We start from the raw sequence: 20,662 nt of genomic DNA on the forward strand, positions 1-20,662 counted from the left end.
ATCGATCACCACAAACAAAGAAATCAATACATGAATAACAAATTAGAATGTAACAAGAAAAAACATGCGACACAATGATTTACTTGGTTCGACTTAATGAGTTTATAATCCAGTAAATATCACTATAAATATTGGTATACAAAAATAGAGACGAATTTTATAATCCCTTTCCGAATTTCACTAAACTCTCACCTTTCAGTAATTTTACCCATGTAATTATTATTATTATTATTATTATTATTATTATTATTATTATTATTATCTGTGGGAGCGGTGACAAAACTAGTTAAAAGTGAAAATAAAAAGTCAAAAATGGTCAGCCTTTGTAAAATGAACCGTGTGTAGCAGTACACAACTTAACACCTGAAAAAAACTAAAAGTTACTTGCAAAATCCTTTTAGAATTTTGTTCATATATATATATACAAAGAGCCAGTGGTAATTATAATTATAACTATAATATATAATCCTCTGTATCTATACGTTACCTTATCCTATCCTTCCTTCATTCCTTCCTTCCTTCCCCTATATTTCTTAAATTTCCATATATCTCATTATATCAACAAAATCCTCTCATACAACCAATCCTATACACACACACACTAACTCACTCACTCTCTTCAGCTACTATATACTTTTGCATTTTCTCAACCTAACACTTCAATCTCTTTCACTATCTAATTCTCTAGTCTCACGTTCCTCCATGTGATATTCTCTTCTAGCTCGCTCCATATTCCCATTCTTTAGAAAAACTTGAATTTCGCCGAATTTTGGAGTCGAATTGGTGGTAATTAATTAACATGGCTCCGAAAGCTAGTAAGGGAAAACCGCATAAGGCTAAAGGCGATAAGAAAAAGAAGGAAGAGAAAGGTATCATGTACATGTACTCTGTCTCTTGTTTTTTAATTAAATATCGAAATTTATGTTAGACATAAGTTTCATGAACATATAATACGAGTAATATTTCAATACACATACATAGTACTTACATATATTTTATATATATATAGATACGTGTGTGTTGTGAGTCTTGTTGTTACATCAGCCAATTCCTCTGTTTCTCTGTTTTTGATTTTATTTAACGTTCGTAATAGTGTTATATTAAACTACATTTAAATATGAATGAAACATGTCTCTATAAACAATAACAATGGTGCGAATGTACACTAATTAATTGTTAACAACCAGTATGCTACGAAATTTGTTTCGATACTCAATGACGTAAACAGAGAAATATTAGTTTGTATACTTAATGTAGATTGCGCTAAGTACTCCTTAGTTACAAAATTTATGTCATTTTCAATTTTCACCCTTTTGCCATTTGAACAAATTATAACTGTACCATTTTACTGTATGCTCTTTCATACATGCTAATTGTCATTTTTTTATTCTAAATTTCTAGTTAATGAAACTTTAAAATTAATGTGACAATGAAGAAATGATTTTGGTTTGAGTTTTATTTGTGCTTATAAGTGGAAATGGATTTTATCTTGAGGTATCCAAGTTTTACTTATAAGGTCGATGATTAAAATCTCGGCAATAACTTCATCAATTTTTTCTTAGAATGATGCGACTAGACCATTAGCCTTAGGTATGGGGTTTTAACTGGGTCGGGGCTATCTGCTTTGGTTCACCCGCGCCCGACATAATTTCAAGTTTCCTGGCTATTTTATGACTTGTTGGCTGTTAACAGTGTTAAGTAAATAAACATAAGACATAAGATTGATTGGTTGGAGCAAGAAAATCCATTACTTTTTCGTTGTGTTGTGTTAAAAGAGTTAAAAGACAATGAACATATTTGATCAAGCATTCACCACTGCTATATTAGTAACTAAAACATTTTTACATGAACAAAAAAATCCATAACTAATGTCTTGTTACAACAGACTTGCAATGTGTATTTTATATTTTCAAATTCGAACTAAATAAAGGATTATTTTCATGAAAAATCGTAGTACTTAGTTTATTTTTCACTATTCATCTATTTGTCGAAATTTGTTTGCATTATCCGTTCAAACAAGGTAAAGTTGTAACGTATATCCTTCAACTGTCATGATCGAATTATCCTTATTCTATTCGGTTATTTTAAAGGGTTAGATATCTGTGTATGTAACTTGTCTTCAGTTTATAAAAAACAGCTTATAATTTTTATCAAAATTTATGGAAACTTTTTAAACATGTCAACACTTAAATGATTTTTTATTTTGAATAATTCTTATTAATTTCAAGTATTATGAAAAATCAAAAGTTGATTTTTGTAATTGAGATAAAAAATCAAAAGTGGTTTTTTATTTAGAATAGTTCTTATACTTTCATAATCTCTATATTTGATGATTCACGCAAAGTTCGTTGTTGTTTAATGCAAATAACTCTTTTCTATTCTAGTCATTTTGATTGGCGGGGGAATGGTTTATGTTATAATTTTATTCTTGTAGAGATAGATGATTATTAAAAATAAAAAATTTTCAAACCGTGGCAATGCAATTAATTAAGTCTAAAATAAAATAATGTTAGTTTAACTATTACATATAACGACCATAAAACATGGCTACATGTCATATACGTGAACCAATATATATGATTATATATATTTAGGTGAAAAGATAACCATGCCAAGGTAAAAAATGCATGAATCCTTCTACTAAATTTTAGTTTGACTTAATTGGATTATGCGTGAGCCATCTGAAGAAATGAAAATGGGTAGCAATTGTTACATGCACCGAAAACATATAAGCGTTTGTTTGTTACATATTGTCTAAACTGTTTCTTGGAATCTATTTTCTAATAGTTGCATTTGATTATTTTTTTTATAGTGTTACCAACGGTTATAGAAATTGGAGTCGAAACACCAGAAGAATCCCAAGTGACACTAAAGGTAAACCAACGACAAGTGATGCGACACCAACACTAATTTTATTTTTTATTTTTTTCGATTTTGAAAGTTTTTATCTATAAAGTTTAAAAAGGTTATATAAGAAATTCAAAGCTAGTGTAATTTTATTATGTTTGGCGTATAATCAGTGGCGGTACCATATGGGGGTAAAGGGAGCTAATGCCCCCTCAAAATTTAGATTTTGTCATGTATTTTTAAATTTTTCATCGATTTTTAAAATTTTATATAGGTTTTTAACATCTTACTCATTTTATATTTTTATTTCACGAATTTTTAAATTTTGCCCCCTCTAAAATTGTTCTCCGGTACTATCTTTGCATATAATCTATGTCACCTTATAAGGAATTAATTTTACAATCGTTATATGAATTTAAGCTCAAGTTCATAAATTTATTTGATTCACGAAATTTTAAGAATTTATGAAAACTATATTTTCATAAACTATAAATTACTTGATGTATAATTTAGAATGTACTTGGAGCTGATTAAATTATCTAAATACCTTATAAATATTTATAACTAGTGAGGATTTTGTATATTATTTAATTGTTTGTTTTTCATGTTATTTTATGTTTATGAATCCCAATTACAGCTACTTGTCAAAACTAAAACTTGCTGTCAACATTTTCATACTTATAAAAGTTGCAACGTTTTAGATTGAATCTATAGTTACAAATTGCATCAAATGTTTATCTCTAACTCTTTTATAAACAAACACATACTAATTTCATTGATGATAAATAAATTCATGACCACAAGATCGATTATACGATTGATATCAGTAAGCCAATAACCGAACTTAAAATACGAGTATGTATTTGTTAAAGTCATCGTACACTCATTAGTATAAGGTACATTTATGGAAATGTTTACATAATGTTTTCTTTCTCCTTTTTATTCAATGTTTTAAAAATCACTTTATTAAACGAACTGAAAAACTTTTGGTGTATCTTTTATATTTATTACAAAATTAGTACCAAACTTGTTACAATGAAACATTATGGTCAAAAATAATAATAAGGTGGTATTTCTTAGTAAAGTTTAAGTTTTAAATTTTAGACCTAACAAAAAATAACATTAAAATATACACAAACTCATATAAAAATACAAAAGATTTTTCAAAAAAATAAAATATGGAAGTTAGAAAACCGATTGAACAAGATTACTTGAATAATCACCCAGTTCATATCTTGTAAAAAATTAAGCACCGCTTTGGAACTCGGTTCCAGCCGGTTTTTAAAACATTGATTTTATTTTTATTTATGTAACTAATTATATTTTTACTTATCAAAACTTATGATATTTATGTTTAACCAACGTTATGTATAGTATACCTGGGATATTATTTTAAAATCATGAAATTGCACAATTATCTAAAATCTAAAATATATAATTTTAAAAAGTATGGTTGTGAAACAAAATCAGAGTATGTTAAGACATGTCATTAATTTAAGTTACCAATTTACTTTATTATTATCTATACTAAAATTGTAAAACAAAAAAAAAAAATCTATTATGAAATATTTTAATATTTACATACGTTTGAGTTTTTCCTTATCTATCATATCATTTATATCTTACTATTTAATGTTTTATTATATACTATATTTTATATGTTAATTAACTATATATTATTTATTTATTAATTTACACAATCAATTGCAAAAATTATAATAATTATATAAAAATACATATTTTTTTTTTATATAAATGTGTTACACCGACGGTTGGCAAAGCAGGTTGCCGACCACCATTACTTTTTGATTAATGTATTAATTAAAGTTTACGAATTTCATGTACACTAAAATTTTAAGTTTTAAAATTTGATCCAATGCTGTATATATGGTATTTTTTTTAGTTCTACTCCAACATAATATTTACATTATTATTATCTTACTCAATCATTATTCAATTAATTATGGTTATTAAAAATCGATAACTATCATTTTCCATCTTTACCAATTAAAATAAGCCATAATATATATATATATCTAAATATAACACTATTAAAATACGCGTGCACGCACACATATAACATGATATACATCTTGATGACGTTAAGGTCTCAGGTTCGATCCCCACTTGGGGCAAAAAATAATTCCTTTAAAGGTACCCGTTACCAATGAAGCCTAGACCCATATGTGAAATTTAAATACGTGGGTTCGATCCTTCGGGGTGCCCAGATCATGTGGGGATTAGGATGAAGGTATTGTACCGGCATCATATGACTCATACGGGGTGAGTCGATGGGTATCCAATAGTAGTACCGGAGCTAGGGTTCCCTCCATTACCCTAAAATTATTTGACTTACATATTTTGATTATTTGGCGGACAAATACTAGAGTGACTAACAATATATAAACTTTTGCATATTCATTGTTCAACAATAAAAAACAGAGAGAAGAGAAAAGAAAGAATGAACTTCAATATTGATTGGTTAATATCATATATCATGTTAGTTTGTAAATTATTTGTAAACATGACATATTTTTATATGGTATGCTATATATTTTCTATTTCTAAATAAATCAAAATTCAAGAAATAAACAAATTTACATTCAAATTCAAAATAATATATAAAACACTATCATAAAACATAAGTTGCTTGCAATTTTAATTATTTTATTTAACAACATTTATTTAATTTGTCGTAGACTTCATGCTGATATTTAATTTTGCAAACTTACAAAATAAATGATTAAGATAAACAAAGAAAGATGATGATAATGAGAGGATAATACTAACGCGAAAAGAAATATAAGAAAAACATTTTTGAAACTGTGAAAAAAAAAAAAGACGGTTTAGAATTGTCTAAAGCCATGTTTGTTTGTATGAGTGGTCACTATAATTTCAAGATTGTTTCAGCCATTTTTGTTTGTGACTGAAAACAGGGAATATCCACGGACAAGATATTAGACGTTCGGAAGCTTCTAGCGGTCCATGTGGAGGCGTGTCACTTGACCAATTACTCTTTTTCACATGAGGTAATTTAGCACTTTTGCCCCTTATATATTTTGTTGATCATTTTGTATACACATTCTTAAAAATATTAAACTCTTACGAGTCACAAATCGATTCTTACGAGTCGAGTCGATTTACAATAAAAATACGTTGACTCGTTTTTATTCAAACTCTTATGAGTCGTTGTGTGAACTTGGACCAAATCACGAGTCGCAAACTTATAATTAATGTATTTTGATACTATGGTTATATATTAGGGGATGAGAATATAAAGCTGTTAGGTACCTAAGCTTAGGTGTGGAACACTCACAAATTATTTTTTAATTCATAAAATTCATGGGGGCACAAGCTTAGGTGCCGGACAACCTTATATTTACTTTTCCCTGTATATTATATACATTATATTTAATCTGCTACATTATTTTTTGTTTTCTATGTAGTTTTGATCATTTTAGTGCGAATTTGGAGATAAATTATAAATTTATATCTTAAAACTATGGAAAATGTTATATTTTGGTCAATTTATTAAGATAACGAATTTATAATTTGCTTCTATAATTATTATACTATATAATTATACTATATAGTATAATATCTCCCGACTGTACGTGTCGAGTCACGAGTCAAAAATCATCGAGTCGAGTCAAAAGTTACGAGTCGAAAACTATGATTTTATCGTCTCCTAACCATAGTTGTCAAACTCGTACGAGTCACGAGTCGTACGAGTCGAGTCAAAACAAAATAAAAACGAGGCGACTCGGTGTATGACCCGTCTTTGCTCCAGACTCGTAACATGACTCGTGTTTTGTTGCGCGAGTCGGTCCGAGTCGTGTCCGAGTCACGAGTCACAATTTTTTTATTTTTTTTTTCAAAGACTTTTTATTTTTGCAAAACATAACTCCTTTATATGTTATTAAATTTGATATTATTTTGATAGTTTTTTTCTCTTTTTTAGCTTAATATATTAATTAAATACTATATTTTTACGATAAATACTTATATATAATTATAAAATTATATATAATTATTAAATATCCTAACTCTTACGATTCGAGTCATAAGTCAAAAAATCCGATTTCGAGCTGAGTCAAAAATAACGAGTCGATAACTATGCTCCTAACATATACGTCTATTATAAAATGGACATATCATTTTGAAAATTTTATCGTCTATTAAAAACATCACTAATGCTATAAACTTTAAATATCAATAGCCTTGTTGTATCATGCCAAGTCAGCTTTTTATATATCATCAGTTTTGTATAAACTTACATCTACGGTCATATTAGCCTTTCAGAATTTATAAGAGTAAGTATCTGTGCGTTATGGCGGTGGGATGGTGAGAGTGATAAGTCATAAAGTGTGATAGGTCATAGAGTGTGATAGCCAAATGTCTTAACCGTACAGGTTCCGTCATCGGATTTAAAAATTCGTCGAAAGTATATCGAATGACATCTCTAATGAAAGAGCATGGAATTTTAAAAACACCCATATAATTTTTATAATTTATCGATGTACGGTTTGTGAGATAAAAGATTTTGAATGGATTGGGGGAATAAATGATTTATGGAGCAGAGAGAAAAAAGATGATTGGTTGAGATTTGAGGAGAGAGAAAGGGTGTTTGGTAAATATAGAATTGATAGGAAAACATTTTAGAAAAGTAAATATTGAAACTTAAAATGTTAGATATAAATATAGATAATTGAGCTCTACTAACAATTAATTATACTATCATACATTCATACTTATTGAATCATTAGATTAGATTAACTATTATGAGTACTTGTGTAGGATTTATTTTATTTTTTCTCTTCAAAGTTCGTAAGCATAAACTTGTATACATAATTTAGGGTGAGCAAAAATTGAATCGGAAAACCAAAAACCAGAAAAAACCGAACCGAACCGAATCAATTATATATTAATTATTTATTACTTATAATTTGTAAATATGTTAATATATTTAAACTTTTTGTCTTTTTAGTATACAAATCTATATAAATTGTATGTTTTAGATGAAAACGTATAAGAAAATCAATTCGTTTTATAAAAGTTATATCAATTTTAACACCTAAAAAATATAATTAGTCGATAATAAACATCTTTATATTTTAATTTCTATATCATTTTTTTTTTGTTAACAACTGAAAATTAAATTTATAACATAATAAACAAAAAAGTTTTAAAAAAAAATTATACTAAAACCCGAACAAAAACCGAAACCGATCCAAACCGAACCAAAAAACCGACAAACCGAACTGAACAAAAATCGAATCCAATGGATTGGGTTTTCTAAAAACCGAATGGATCGGTTATGGTTTCGGTTTTAGCCAAAAACCGAACCAAACCAATCCATACACACCCCTAACATAAACTAGTCTTGTACCCGCACGATGCCGCGGGACCTTGGAAAAAAACGCTGGTTAAGTAGTGGTACCGTGTTATTACATGAATGTATCATTCATCTCTAAGTGTTTCTTAGTCCGGCTCAAAGTGCAAACCACCGTTGTCGTTTTTGACTTAGTGTTTTTTATGTTGATTGATTATTAAATTCAGTAACGTATGTGTGTTATTTTGGTATACCATGTGAGCAACTTCAGGGAAGGGAAGGGACACGCGGTTGGGTTTTTTTTTAAAGGGTTGTTTTGTAATTTCAAGGATAAAGTATTTGATGATCGTATAAATTAAAAGGGTAAATTAGAGATTTTAAAGGTAGAGTGTTAAATTTTTAGGGGTTAGTTTGTTTATCTATACTATATTATAAAAAGAATAACCCCGTGTTGAAAGTTACATTGGGGAAAATGTCTAAAATACCCTTAATGATTTATTACACTATTAGTCCTTAATCTTTTAAAACATCTCAATTAACTCTTTACATTTTACATCAATTATCTATATCATTCGACGCTGCTTCTACCACCAATAGTCATCCACCACCAACACCACCGCTGCGACGAACACCGCCGCATAACGCGGGTACCGTGCTAATATAAATAATATAGATTTCCAAACAATAAAAAAGTGCATAATGTGGTTAGCACGTAAACACATCATATAGTCATTTCAACAGACTTGTATTATAAATTTCCATTGATGTCGTTTTACTTAAACTCATCAAAATTAAACCAACTAATGGCTACCGCAACGACAAAATTTTGACGAGTCCTGTTTAATTTATTGATTTAATTTTCATTTGTAACCTTCTGTATATATGAATTTACCTTTACTGCATTAAAGTTAATCAGATATTGTTTCTATATCATTTTCTTGCATTTTTACGATATCATACATGATGAAGAGAAGTGATTTTTAAGTTTCTAAAAATTAAATTTGTTTCACTTCCATCCCAACATGTGGACGAACTTACGTCCTTAACTTAAATAGTCTAGCATATAGCATACTACTCTACATATAAGAGAAATCAATGCTTTTTTTTAAAAAAAGTTTAGTATTTAGAAGTGTAATGAACTTTTACATTTTTTCTATTGTATGAATGTAATTTACATTTAGTGCATTGTAGAAAAAAACTTTGTAAAACTGTTCAAATAATGTAATATTTTGACATGCACCAATCGAAAAATTACACGTGCTAGCTCATTTAATTTGACACGTATACACTTTTACATTATTTGAACAGTTTTATTAAGTTTCTTCCTATAATGCACCAAATCTAAGTTATATTTATACAATAGAAAAAATGTAAAAATTTCTTACACTTCCAGATACTAAACCCTTTAAAAAAAAATCGATAAGAATCGGATAATCTTAACTCCTAATGTGTACTAGAAAGACATTTAATTCAGAAGTGTCTTTGAATCGGTCACATTGACAATAACATATGCGTTATAATATACAAAGACAAAAATAAGTATCACATCACATATATAATACCTAAAATCGAAAGTACACAAAATTCCATTTTTAATAATAGGCCGGTTTGTCCTCAACATGTACATTGCCTTCTATATAGCTAAAGTTTTAAAAGCTGCAAGTTTGGAAACTATAACTGTTTTAGATTGGTCCCGATCACAACACATACATTCAATTGATGTGGTCATGACTCACTTGGAATTCTTAGTATTTGTTCTTTAAGCTTGTTGCAATGTTCATCAGCTAGTGCATCTTGTTCATTTGTATAATTTATTTAATTGTACTCAATGTCGAAGACTAGTTAGACTTTTCTATTTTAGTGTAAAGACGACCATCAATTACACTTTTGTCTATTGGTGAAAGAGAAAGAAAAAACGAACACAAATATTCAACATGATTGATGAGTGACTAAAAGAGAAATCTCTCAATTCGACTATATTAAACTTTATTACTTGAAATCATAACTATGTGTATCTAATTTAACTAATAAGTATGATGTCAATGAGAGTTCTTGGTCTAGTAGTTCATTAATCCATAGGAATATGTGGGGTATCTATGTGAAAGTCTTGATTTCAATTGCGTACATAAGTGTTTAACTATTAACTTGTATAAACTAACTATTAACAATCAAAGTTAACCACTGGTAATATCCCAGTGACCACCGACCATCACTTCCGAGATCCACCTGAACATTAAATCAGGGTTCCATCCAATTATTATTATTTTATTTTTTTTATACTAACAATCAAAATTTGTCGATAAAACTAAACTAAGATATTAGTATTATTTGTGGGTTTGTGGTAGGTGCGTGGGGCAAGGCTAAAAGATACCGTTGAAATCGCATCTCTCAAACCATGTCACTTAACGGTCATCGAAGGTACACAACTATAAACTCCTACTTTTTCATCCTAAAATTCTTCAGGGTCTAACTTGACAATCTTCAAAATCCAAGGGGCCATAATTTACAAGTAATCTCCAAATTTTCAATGCAGAGGATTACACCGAAGATCTTGCCGTCGCGCACGTGCGCCGGTTACTGGATATCGTCGCCTGCACCACCGTGTTCGGCGGCTCGTCAACCAAAAACACCGCCGGAATCCGACCGGCAAACGATGGCTCGAAATCTCCGAAAACGGAAGTTACAATCAGTTCCGATCAGTCTGAGAAAGTTGATCCGATGGCGGAGATTTATCCGCCTCCGAAGCTTGGCCAGTTTTATGATTTCTTTTCCTTCTCTCACCTCACACCTCCTATCCAATGTATGTATAGGTTTTTTATGAATTTTTGTTTTATTTAGATATGCATATATTATATATAGATTACTACTATGTAATGTAATTCGGATTAGCCTACTTTTTAGGCTTATCGAAAAATTCAAAAGCCGATAAGCTAATCGGCTTACTCAGATTATTACCTCATAACTCAATAGATGAACTTATTGGCCATTTGAATTTTGAATATGCCAATAAGCTTAAAAAAAAAAAAACACACACACACATGATTTGAAAAAGCAGCATGGTTGGATAACTGGAAAACACCCTGTTTGGAGACAGAGGTCAAGCCGTCATGGGTTTGATCCTCATCCCATGCAAAGGTTGGAGGGACATTTCTACAATTTATGTAGAAAATGGAAGCAACCTCTCTACTTAGGTAGAGGTAAGGTCTACATACATCTTAACTCCCCCATTGGGGCAGGTTGGAGGGCCATTTCTACAATTTAGGTAGAAAATGGAAGCAACCTCTCTACTTAGGTAGAGGTAAGGTCTGCCTACATCTTAACTTCCCCCATACACCGTCAAGGTATTGGGGCTCAAAACCCGCGGAAGGCGGCAATGAGCAGTTTCTTTCTAAAAACACATGATTTGAAAAAGAAAAAAAAGTTATTATTACAATGTTTTTAGTAAACTACGTAACATTTTTACCTTTACCGCATTTTAAAGATCAAACTTTTGATGAAAATTTTTCTTATCTATAGATTTGGTAAAAGGCAGTTGTTAATAGCTTGCATGATTGTTTTGCAGACATTAGGAGATCCGCTCGGCCGTTTCTTGAAGATAAAACAGATGACGATTTCTTTCAAATTGATGTGAGCATCTGTGTTGTATTTTGTTTACTTGCTATTAAAATGTATGAACCACTAATGTTTTCTAGACACGTTCAAGCTGTTAAGTATGTACATGAACTGCTAACATTGTGTCTGCTTTCATCTGTAGGTGCGTGTTTGTAGCGGGAAGCCAATGACTATTGTTGCTTCCAGAAAAGGTTTCTATCCAGCTGGGAAATGTATTCTTACAAGTCATTCATTGGTTGGTCTTTTGCAGCAGACAAGTCGTATATTTGATGGTGTAAGTAAAAATCTAATATTTTTCTATTTGTTCTTTACTCATGTTTCATTTTATCAAGTTTGTTACGTGTTCTTTAAAATTTTTATGTCTTAAACTGCAGGCATACAAAGCTCTCATGAAAGCATTCATTGAGCATAATAAAGTAAGTTATATGAACTGATCATTTTGGCAACATATTTTGCGTGAAATTTTTATATAAATGTCTATATTTTTGTCTCAGTTTGGTAATCTCCCTTACGGTTTTCGAGCAAACACCTGGGCCGTACCTCCAGTTGTTGCAGACAATCATTCACTTTTTCCACCACTTCCTGTAGAAGATGAAAATTGGGGAGGAAATGGTGGTGGTCAAGGAAGAGATGGTAAACATGATCATAGACAGTGGGCAAAGGAATTTTCGATTTTAGCAGCAATGCCTTGTAAAACTCAAGAAGAGAGGCAGGTTAGAGACAGGAAAGCTTTTCTGCTTCATTGTTTATTTGTCGACGTTTCAGTTTTGAAAGCGGTGGAAGCCATTAAAAGTCTTGCAGAAAGTAGCAACTGTTCTACAGTTGTTTCCATTAACTCAGTTTTACATGAAGAGAAAGTCGGTGATTTGGTTATCAGAATTACAAGAGATGTTGCAGATGCAAGCACAAAGATTGATGGTAAAAATGATGGAAGTCGTGTTCTTGGATTGTCACAGGAGGAGCTTGCTAAAAGAAACTTGCTTAAAGGCGTAACAGCAGACGAGAGCGCAACCGTTCACGTCAGTATTTTTAATTAGTTTATGTGGTTATGGTTTACCATTTATTATGTTCTGAAAATCTGGTGCTACAATTCAGGATACTTCTACTCTAGGCATAGTGGTGGTTAGACATTGTGGTTATACTGCTGTCGTGAAAGTTGAAGGAGAAGTAAATTGGGATGGAAAACCGATCCCCCAGGATCTTGACATTGAAGACCAACCTGAAGGAGGTGCTAATGCTTTGAACGTCAATAGGTCAGTCAGTTAATCCATCTTACCAGTATATACATTTATGTTTCTGACTAGATTTGTTATGTACCGACTAAACAATGTGTTGACATACTTGGGGCCCTATGCTACATGTTAGATGTGGCAATTTCGGCCTATTTTCTTGGTCATATGGGTAGATTAGCAAGACATCAGTCAAAAACGAAATTCACCAGAGTTTTTTTGACCCATACAGAGATGGCCCATTTTGACCCGTTACTCAATCAAGCAACGTGCTCATATGTCTTCTCCACTAGAAGTGTTAGTTTAATATACGTTTTCTGCTTTTGCTAAATAATTTTCCTCTCCCTCACTGTTTACCAGTTTAAGGATGCTATTGCATAAGTCATCAGCACCATCACCATCTGGTGCAGTACAACGGGTGCAGGGTTCAGATGTTGAAGATTTGCAGTCTGCTAAGGTCCTAGTCAAGAAAGTATTGGAGGACAGTGTGCAGAAAATGCAGGAAGAAGACTCTAAACACACAAAATCTATTAGATGGGAGCTTGGAGCATGTTGGGTGCAACATTTACAAAACCAAGCTTCTGGGAAATCCGATTCTAAAACTGCTTCAGAAGCTAAGGTGGAACCAGCAGTGAAGGGTCTTGGCAAGGGATTACTGAAGGAAATTAAGAAAAAGTTTGATGAAAAAAGCAGCAAGGCTGAACAAGAAGTTGCCACAATAAATAAATCAGATGATAGTGGCAACAAAGAGGCTGCAAAATTGGATGAGGAAAAGGAAATGATGTGGAGAAAAATGCTTCCCGAAGCAGCTTATTTGCGTCTCAAAGAATCAGATACCGGCCTCCACCTTAAGGTTTGCTTCTGTGGTGCATCAATTAATTCTTTCTTGGTTTTGGTCTAATTTCAGTTTTTTGTTGTCAGTCACCTGATGAGTTAATTGAGATGGCGCATAAGTACTATGATGATACTGCCCTCCCGAAGTTGGTTAGTTTGTTTGACATTGCCTAAAATTATGAAATGATTCATTTTTGTTATTTTCTTTGCATCCAAGTTTTTATTGGTAGTCTTCATTTTACCTATTGTTAGGTGGCTGATTTTGGCTCCCTTGAACTTTCACCTGTTGATGGAAGAACACTAACAGATTTTATGCACACAAGGGGTTTGCGGATGTGTTCCTTGGGCCGAGTGGTAATTCTACTGTTTTTTTCCAGCCATACCATGTTTATTAGTATAATGTTTTTAAAATGCATAGAACCTCTGAAGTATTTTAGTTTATAATATAGTTTGTCATTAGAATAACACAGTTTTCTTTATACTGTTTGACATATTGAATTAACATTGAAAAGAAAATAATTAAGTATTTTTGGGTCAGACTGGCCCAACCCACTTTGACCTGCTCTCATATTGCCTTTTGACCCGATACAAGTTTAACATATTTCTCAACCTGCATGACTTGTTGATTCGCCTTTAAGTTTTAGGGATACATCTGCAAGAAGTTATAATTTTGTATCACCTTGTCTACTATATCCAATCAGGTTGAACTTGCAGACAAGCTCCCTCATGTTCAATCACTCTGTATTCACGAGATGGTTGTTCGAGCTTATAAGCATCTATTGCAAGCAGTTGTTGCAGCTGTTCATAATATTGCTGATCTGTCTGGGTCAATAGCATCATGCTTAAATCTGTTGCTAGGAACACCTATGAGCAATGATGACGACTTAAAATGGCAGTGGGTAGAATGCTTTTTGTCCAAGAGATATGCCTGGCAATGGAAAAACGAATGTCGTACTGATCTTCGCAAGTTCTCCATTCTTCGAGGGCTTTGCCATAAGGTAAGAGAGATTTTTAGGAGGATTATCTTGATTCATTCTTATTCTAATTAGTTTTGATCAATCTTATATCACCAGGTTGGACTCGAGCTCGTTCCAAGGGATTATGATATGGACTCCTCGTCTCCATTCAAGAAGACAGATATCATTAGCATGGTTCCTATATATAAGGTCAAACATATGACATTTTCTATCTCTGGTTGGTTCATAACACAATCTAATATTTCACAGTAGATCTAATAACATGTTGATTGTTTCTGATACAGCATGTTGCATGCTCTTCTGCGGATGGACGTACACTTTTAGAGTCATCTAAAACATCATTGGACAAAGGTAAATTGGAGGATGCTGTCAATTATGGAACTAAGGTAACACAACCTTTCATTTCAAAAAGATAGTAATGGTATTCATGTTATCTTTAACTTTTTTTGAACAAAATTTGAGTTTTGAATCTGATATTTGCAGGCACTCTCAAAACTTGTATCTGTCTGTGGTCCTTATCATCGAATGACAGCAGGAGCATATAGTCTTTTGGCCGTGGTGCTCTATCACACTGGAGATTTTAATCAAGTATGAGCATATAAATCTTCCATTGTATTATTGCTCGTCCCACTACTAGATTCAGTAATTATACAACTCTTTGTTGAAATGGGTCAAAATGGGTTGTGTTTGCCTGATCTCTTTTGTCAAGTAAAATTGAATTTATTATACATTTTGTGTCTAACCTGAGTACAGAAAGTCTCCTGCTTCAGTTGATAATATCTTTTGTATAAATCTATATTAACAGTTTTATGCAGTAAGAAAAGACTTTTCGCAATTTGTGACCATTTCCTATTAAGCTATTTTATTTATTTAATTAGATATTAGAAATAGGCCAAAACATCCCATTTATAAGTAACCAGTCATGATAGTTAGCTCTATAACTCTATTTTTTCAACCCTCTATTAGGCTACCATCTATCAGCAAAAAGCTTTGGATATTAATGAGAGGGAACTTGGACTCGATCATCCAGATACAATGAAGAGTTATGGGGACCTGGCTGTTTTCTACTATCGTCTCCAACACACGGAGCTAGCTCTCAAGTATGTGTTTTTTGTGTGTGATTAATTTACACCGAGTGATGGTATTTTATAAATTTACCAATTGAGGAAATGTACCTTACATTCGTATATTTGTCTTCTTAGGTATGTGAACCGTGCGTTGTATCTTTTGCATTTAACATGCGGACCTTCTCATCCAAATACCGCCGCTACCTACATTAATGTAGCAATGATGGAAGAAGGTTTAGGAAATGTACATGTTGCCCTTAGATACCTTCACGAGGCTCTCAAGTGTAATCAAAGACTGCTCGGAGCAGACCATATACAAGTACTGCCTTTCATGTCTAAACTGCTGACTATTATCTTTATGTTACCTCGAAAAATTCAATGAATATACATATCTTTGTCAGACGGCTGCTAGCTATCATGCTATTGCGATTGCTCTCTCTTTGATGGAGGCATACTCATTGAGTGTTCAGCACGAGCAGACCACTTTGCAGATACTGCAGGCTAAACTTGGACCTGAAGATCTTCGTACTCAGGTACTTTTTCAACAACTCACTAGAAAGCAATTTCTTTATGTTTTATATGCAGTTTGTTTTACTTAGACTGTAAGATATTGTAGGACGCAGCTGCGTGGCTTGAATACTTCGAGTCCAAGGCTCTGGAGCAACAAGAAGCTGCACGCAATGGTACTCCAAAGCCTGATGCATCTATTTCTAGCAAAGGCCATTTGAGGTAGTTTTATTGTTCCTTTTTCTTGATAAGTATATCCTTGAGCATTTGATCTTTCTAATTTCCATGTTGAAAACCTCAAATTGCTGATTTAGCTGTGAAACATCTAATATTGAAAAGAAATTTAGAAACTATTCACTATATTTGGGGAAAGGAGTTTGTTTCAATAAACAAAATTTGTCATTGGTAATTTATTTTAATTTATTGACGTTCTTGGGACAGTGTATCCGATCTGTTGGATTATATAGCCCCAGATGCAGATATGAAAGCACGCGAGGCCCAAAAGAAACAAGCTCGAGCAAAGCTGGTATGTGTCTACCTGTTCAGTATTCTTTTCCAACTGCTCTCATATGTGACTTGAGGCATCAATCTCAACTCGTTTAATTATGAATGGGTTGATCTGGATTGGATTTTCTCTCAAAGGGTCATAAGGGAGAAAGTAAGATAAAGTCTCTTTTTGATGCATACAACCTCCAAAACTGTTTTTAATCTAGATCTTATGATTATAGTTAATGTATTTTAGCTGTATATAAAAAAATAAAAATGGACAGAAAGGTTTTGCAGGACACACCAACCTGTCGACCCATTGGCAATTTCTGCTATTATGACCTTTTTTAAACCCGCAACCAGTTTGACTGTTACCCAAACCACCAACATGCGACGCCCATTATTTGTTTCAAAGTAATTATTTTCTTCTGATCATCCAGCTTAAAATCAAATCGGGACAAAATGAGGAATCCGCGATTGATGAGCTTCAAAGGGATGAAGTGTTGTCACCAAAAAGTCCTATTCCTGATCATTCTAGTGAAAAAGATATAGAAGCCGAAACACAGAACAAAACTGAAAGCAAAAAAGATTCTGTGGATATAAAACCAGATCTAACTGAACCTGAGCAGATAGAAAGGGAGCAAGTGAGTGAAGTTGTAGAAATAGACAACTCTGATGAAGGATGGCAAGAAGCTTTATCTAAAGCAGGGCGTAAATCTGCAAGTTCTAGAAAACCAAATCTTGCAAAAATAAATACAAATTTCTCAAATGCTTCCCAGTCATCAAAATATAGATCAAAGTCTACTAATTACACATCCCCAAGAACAAATGCCACTGAGCCTGCTACTTCCACCGGGTCGCCAGCTGGAGTTGCCAAAAAGTTTGTGAAGAGTCAGAGTTTCAGTCCAAAGCCAAACAATCCTTCTAACACGCCTCCAACTTCAGGGTCAAATCCAAAGTCAAACCCATCTAGTCCAGCTTCAAATGATCAGGTTGTGAAGCGTTCTCCCATGCTAAGTTCAATCAGTGTCAAAGAAGCTGGAAAACTTTTTTCTTACAAAGAAGTTGCTCTCGCTGCACCTGGCAGCATCGTGAAGGCCGTGGCTGAAAAGTTACCAAAAGACCCTTCTCCAGTGAACACGGATGAAACAGAAAAAGAATCCAAGAACGAAAACACTGAAAAACTTGATACAGAAGTGGTTCAAGCTCCGGAAGAGGAGCAGAAGAACACCATTGATGAAAGGAAGGAAGAAAAAGAAGTAAGCAAAGAATCCGGTCCTGTAAAAGCTGATGCAGCAAAACCCGAGACCGGAAAAGCTGAACCTCATAAAGTTGAAGCTGAAAGACCCAAACCTGAAAAATCTGAAGCTGAAAACCCCAAACCTACAATGTTGGAATCAGCAACCACTGAAAACTCCGATTCCTCAAAGAAAGCAGACAATGATGATAAACATGACCCCAAAGAAGTAGAGATTTCTGAGTCAGGTCAAGATGATGTGAAAGAAGTGTCTGCAGAAAAAGATGAAAAAACACCCAATGATGGTGAAAATGGTAAAGAGATAACTAAGAAGCTTTCTGCAGCTGCGCCGCCATTTAATCCATCTAACGTTCCGGTTTTTGGATCGCTTCCAATACCTTTGAAAGATCATTTAGGAATATTACCACCACCTGTAAGTATTCCTACTATGGTCACCGTCAACCCGGCTCGTCGATCTCCACACCAGTCAGCAACAGCCCGGGTTCCATATGGTCCACGCCTTTCTGGTGCCTATAACCGATCGACAAACCGAGTCCCACGTAGTAAGCCCACATTTGAGCATGTGGTGGATGGAAGTCATCTCAGCCCTCCAAGAATCATGAACCCACATGCAGCTGAGTTTGTTCCCAGTCAACCTTGGGTTCATAACGGTTACCTGGTTTCACCCGAAGGCTATCCTCTCTCTCCAAATGGTTATCCTCTCGCCATAAACGGGTTTCCAGCAGGTCAAGCTGGGTACCCAATTTCCCCGGTTGACTCAGCTGAATCACCAGTTAGCTCTTTAGAATCCCCATCAGTAATCACTCAAGAAGTTACTGCAGAAACAATGGAAGAGAACAATGAGTCAACTGTTGAAACTATTGGTCAAACTCAGTCTGAAATAGAAGAAAATCCTGCCACCAAGACAGCCACTGAACCACCGGAAACTGTTACCCAAACCGAAAATGCAGTTGCTGAGAAACCTGTCAAAAGTTGGGGTGATTACAGTGATGGTGAAGCCGAGATTGTGGAGGCTTCAAGTTGAAAGGATAACTTTGTGACATCATTTTTCCTGAGTGAAATGGTTTATTGCTCAGAGGCTTTGGTTTGAAGAAAACTAATGCTATGTTTCATCAGAAGCTCGGACTGGGGCAATGTGAAAAACTGATTATATCCCGTCACCTCGCTGCAGCCAGCAAACATTCATGAATATCGGGTAAGTGAACGAGGAGCTTTGGGATTTTATTTTTGGTAAAGCAAATGAAATTTGTTGACACGAAACTGCTGAGTACTGTAACTTTATTTTTTCAGGCAATTTTTATATCCTTTCTTACTAATAAAGTAATAAACCCATATTGGTTAATATAAGCTTTTATAGTTTCTTGGTTGTATATTTCCAGTGATATGTAGTCATTTTGTTTCTATTTTTATTTAATTACAAAGACTACCAAATTATTTTTACAAAGCCTGCAAACGTTTTTAGTACTTAAAAAGTTATAATGGTCAGTTGAATTGTACATAAATCATGCTGGAACTATATATGTTTTAAAGATTCTTGCCAAAAGTTCTAAACAAAAGGGGATGCCGCGATGAGTTTATCTTCTTATATCGACCAAAATTGCAGAATATAGCCAATTAAAATGGGATGATTAACTTTCATAGGCTTAAACGAGGTTATTCTACTCGTGCCCCGTGGGCCGTGACAGATTAGAAACGTGTGTAATTTTTCTAAATAAGAGGAAAGATTGAGACTGGAAACTAAAACAGCGGAAACACCTATGACAAAAGTTGCAAGGGGTCGGCTTATAACTGCAAGACGGAGAGCATGGGCCATCACAGACTCTGACATTACATTTTACTTCACCAGATTCCCAGAAAACTGGAACTATACGGCCCATGAAGATAATATTCAAAAGTTTGGGAAGTTTGATAGCCTCCATGGCTCCATGTAGCTTAGAAGAAGACGAAAATGAAAAATAGGTTCACTAGCGTTCAAACCGTGAAAGCCCTGGACCAGAATTTGCAGGGAATCTTATTGAGGGCTCAAAAATACACTATTGATTTTGGTAAGTTAAATAGGAATGGGGAGGTGAGTCATAAGCTTTTCAAAGCCAACACAACCTCCCTCAAAACTTTCACCAGTCATTTTAATATGGGTATTCTTAATTTTACGGATGTGATGACTGGAACCTATAGGACCCATGAATCGCGGTGGCTCGTGCACCGGCTGAGAGCCCATTGACAACAGTCGTCCATTGTGGATCCTTGACCTCTTGCTGCATGGACCGTAGGTAGTCTCGCATTTGCAGTATTTGGTCCTTACTGAAGTAAAATGAGTTGGTCGATTGTCACATTACTTACAATAGCAGGTTTACCATTTTAGCTAATATGGATTTTCAAGATTGTCGAAGGTGGGCCATGAAGACAAAATAAATGGAGTAAAAGGACAAAAGTGGCCAGAAGGTTGCTTGCGCAAATCTAGCTATAACTTGTCTTTGTGAGGGGGGTAAAAGATGAAAAAGCTAGAGAAAAGA

At 33.5% G+C, this 20,662-nt stretch overlaps 1 protein-coding gene across 1 annotated transcript; it reads left to right on the top strand.

Annotated features, from left to right (window-relative positions):
- Positions 1 to 563: 563 nt before the first annotated feature.
- Positions 564 to 19,519, top strand: LOC122596619 (protein TSS). Its single transcript, XM_043769231.1, has 23 exons — positions 564 to 869; positions 2,813 to 2,874; positions 5,784 to 5,876; positions 10,525 to 10,597; positions 10,713 to 10,979; positions 11,742 to 11,806; positions 11,934 to 12,065; positions 12,166 to 12,207; positions 12,286 to 12,810; positions 12,887 to 13,044; positions 13,381 to 13,873; positions 13,942 to 14,004; positions 14,107 to 14,208; positions 14,556 to 14,852; positions 14,928 to 15,020; positions 15,116 to 15,217; positions 15,315 to 15,419; positions 15,798 to 15,931; positions 16,034 to 16,217; positions 16,300 to 16,431; positions 16,515 to 16,627; positions 16,847 to 16,931; positions 17,332 to 19,519. The coding sequence occupies exons 1-23, from the start codon at positions 800 to 802 to the stop codon at positions 19,171 to 19,173; spliced, it is 5,232 nt and encodes a 1,743-aa protein (XP_043625166.1). The 5' UTR covers positions 564 to 799; the 3' UTR covers positions 19,174 to 19,519.
- The last annotated feature ends 1,143 nt before the right edge of the window (positions 19,520 to 20,662 follow it).

The sequence above is a fragment of the Erigeron canadensis genome, chromosome 4, assembly GCF_010389155.1.
Source record: "Erigeron canadensis isolate Cc75 chromosome 4, C_canadensis_v1, whole genome shotgun sequence".
Lineage (NCBI taxonomy): Eukaryota > Viridiplantae > Streptophyta > Magnoliopsida > Asterales > Asteraceae > Erigeron > Erigeron canadensis.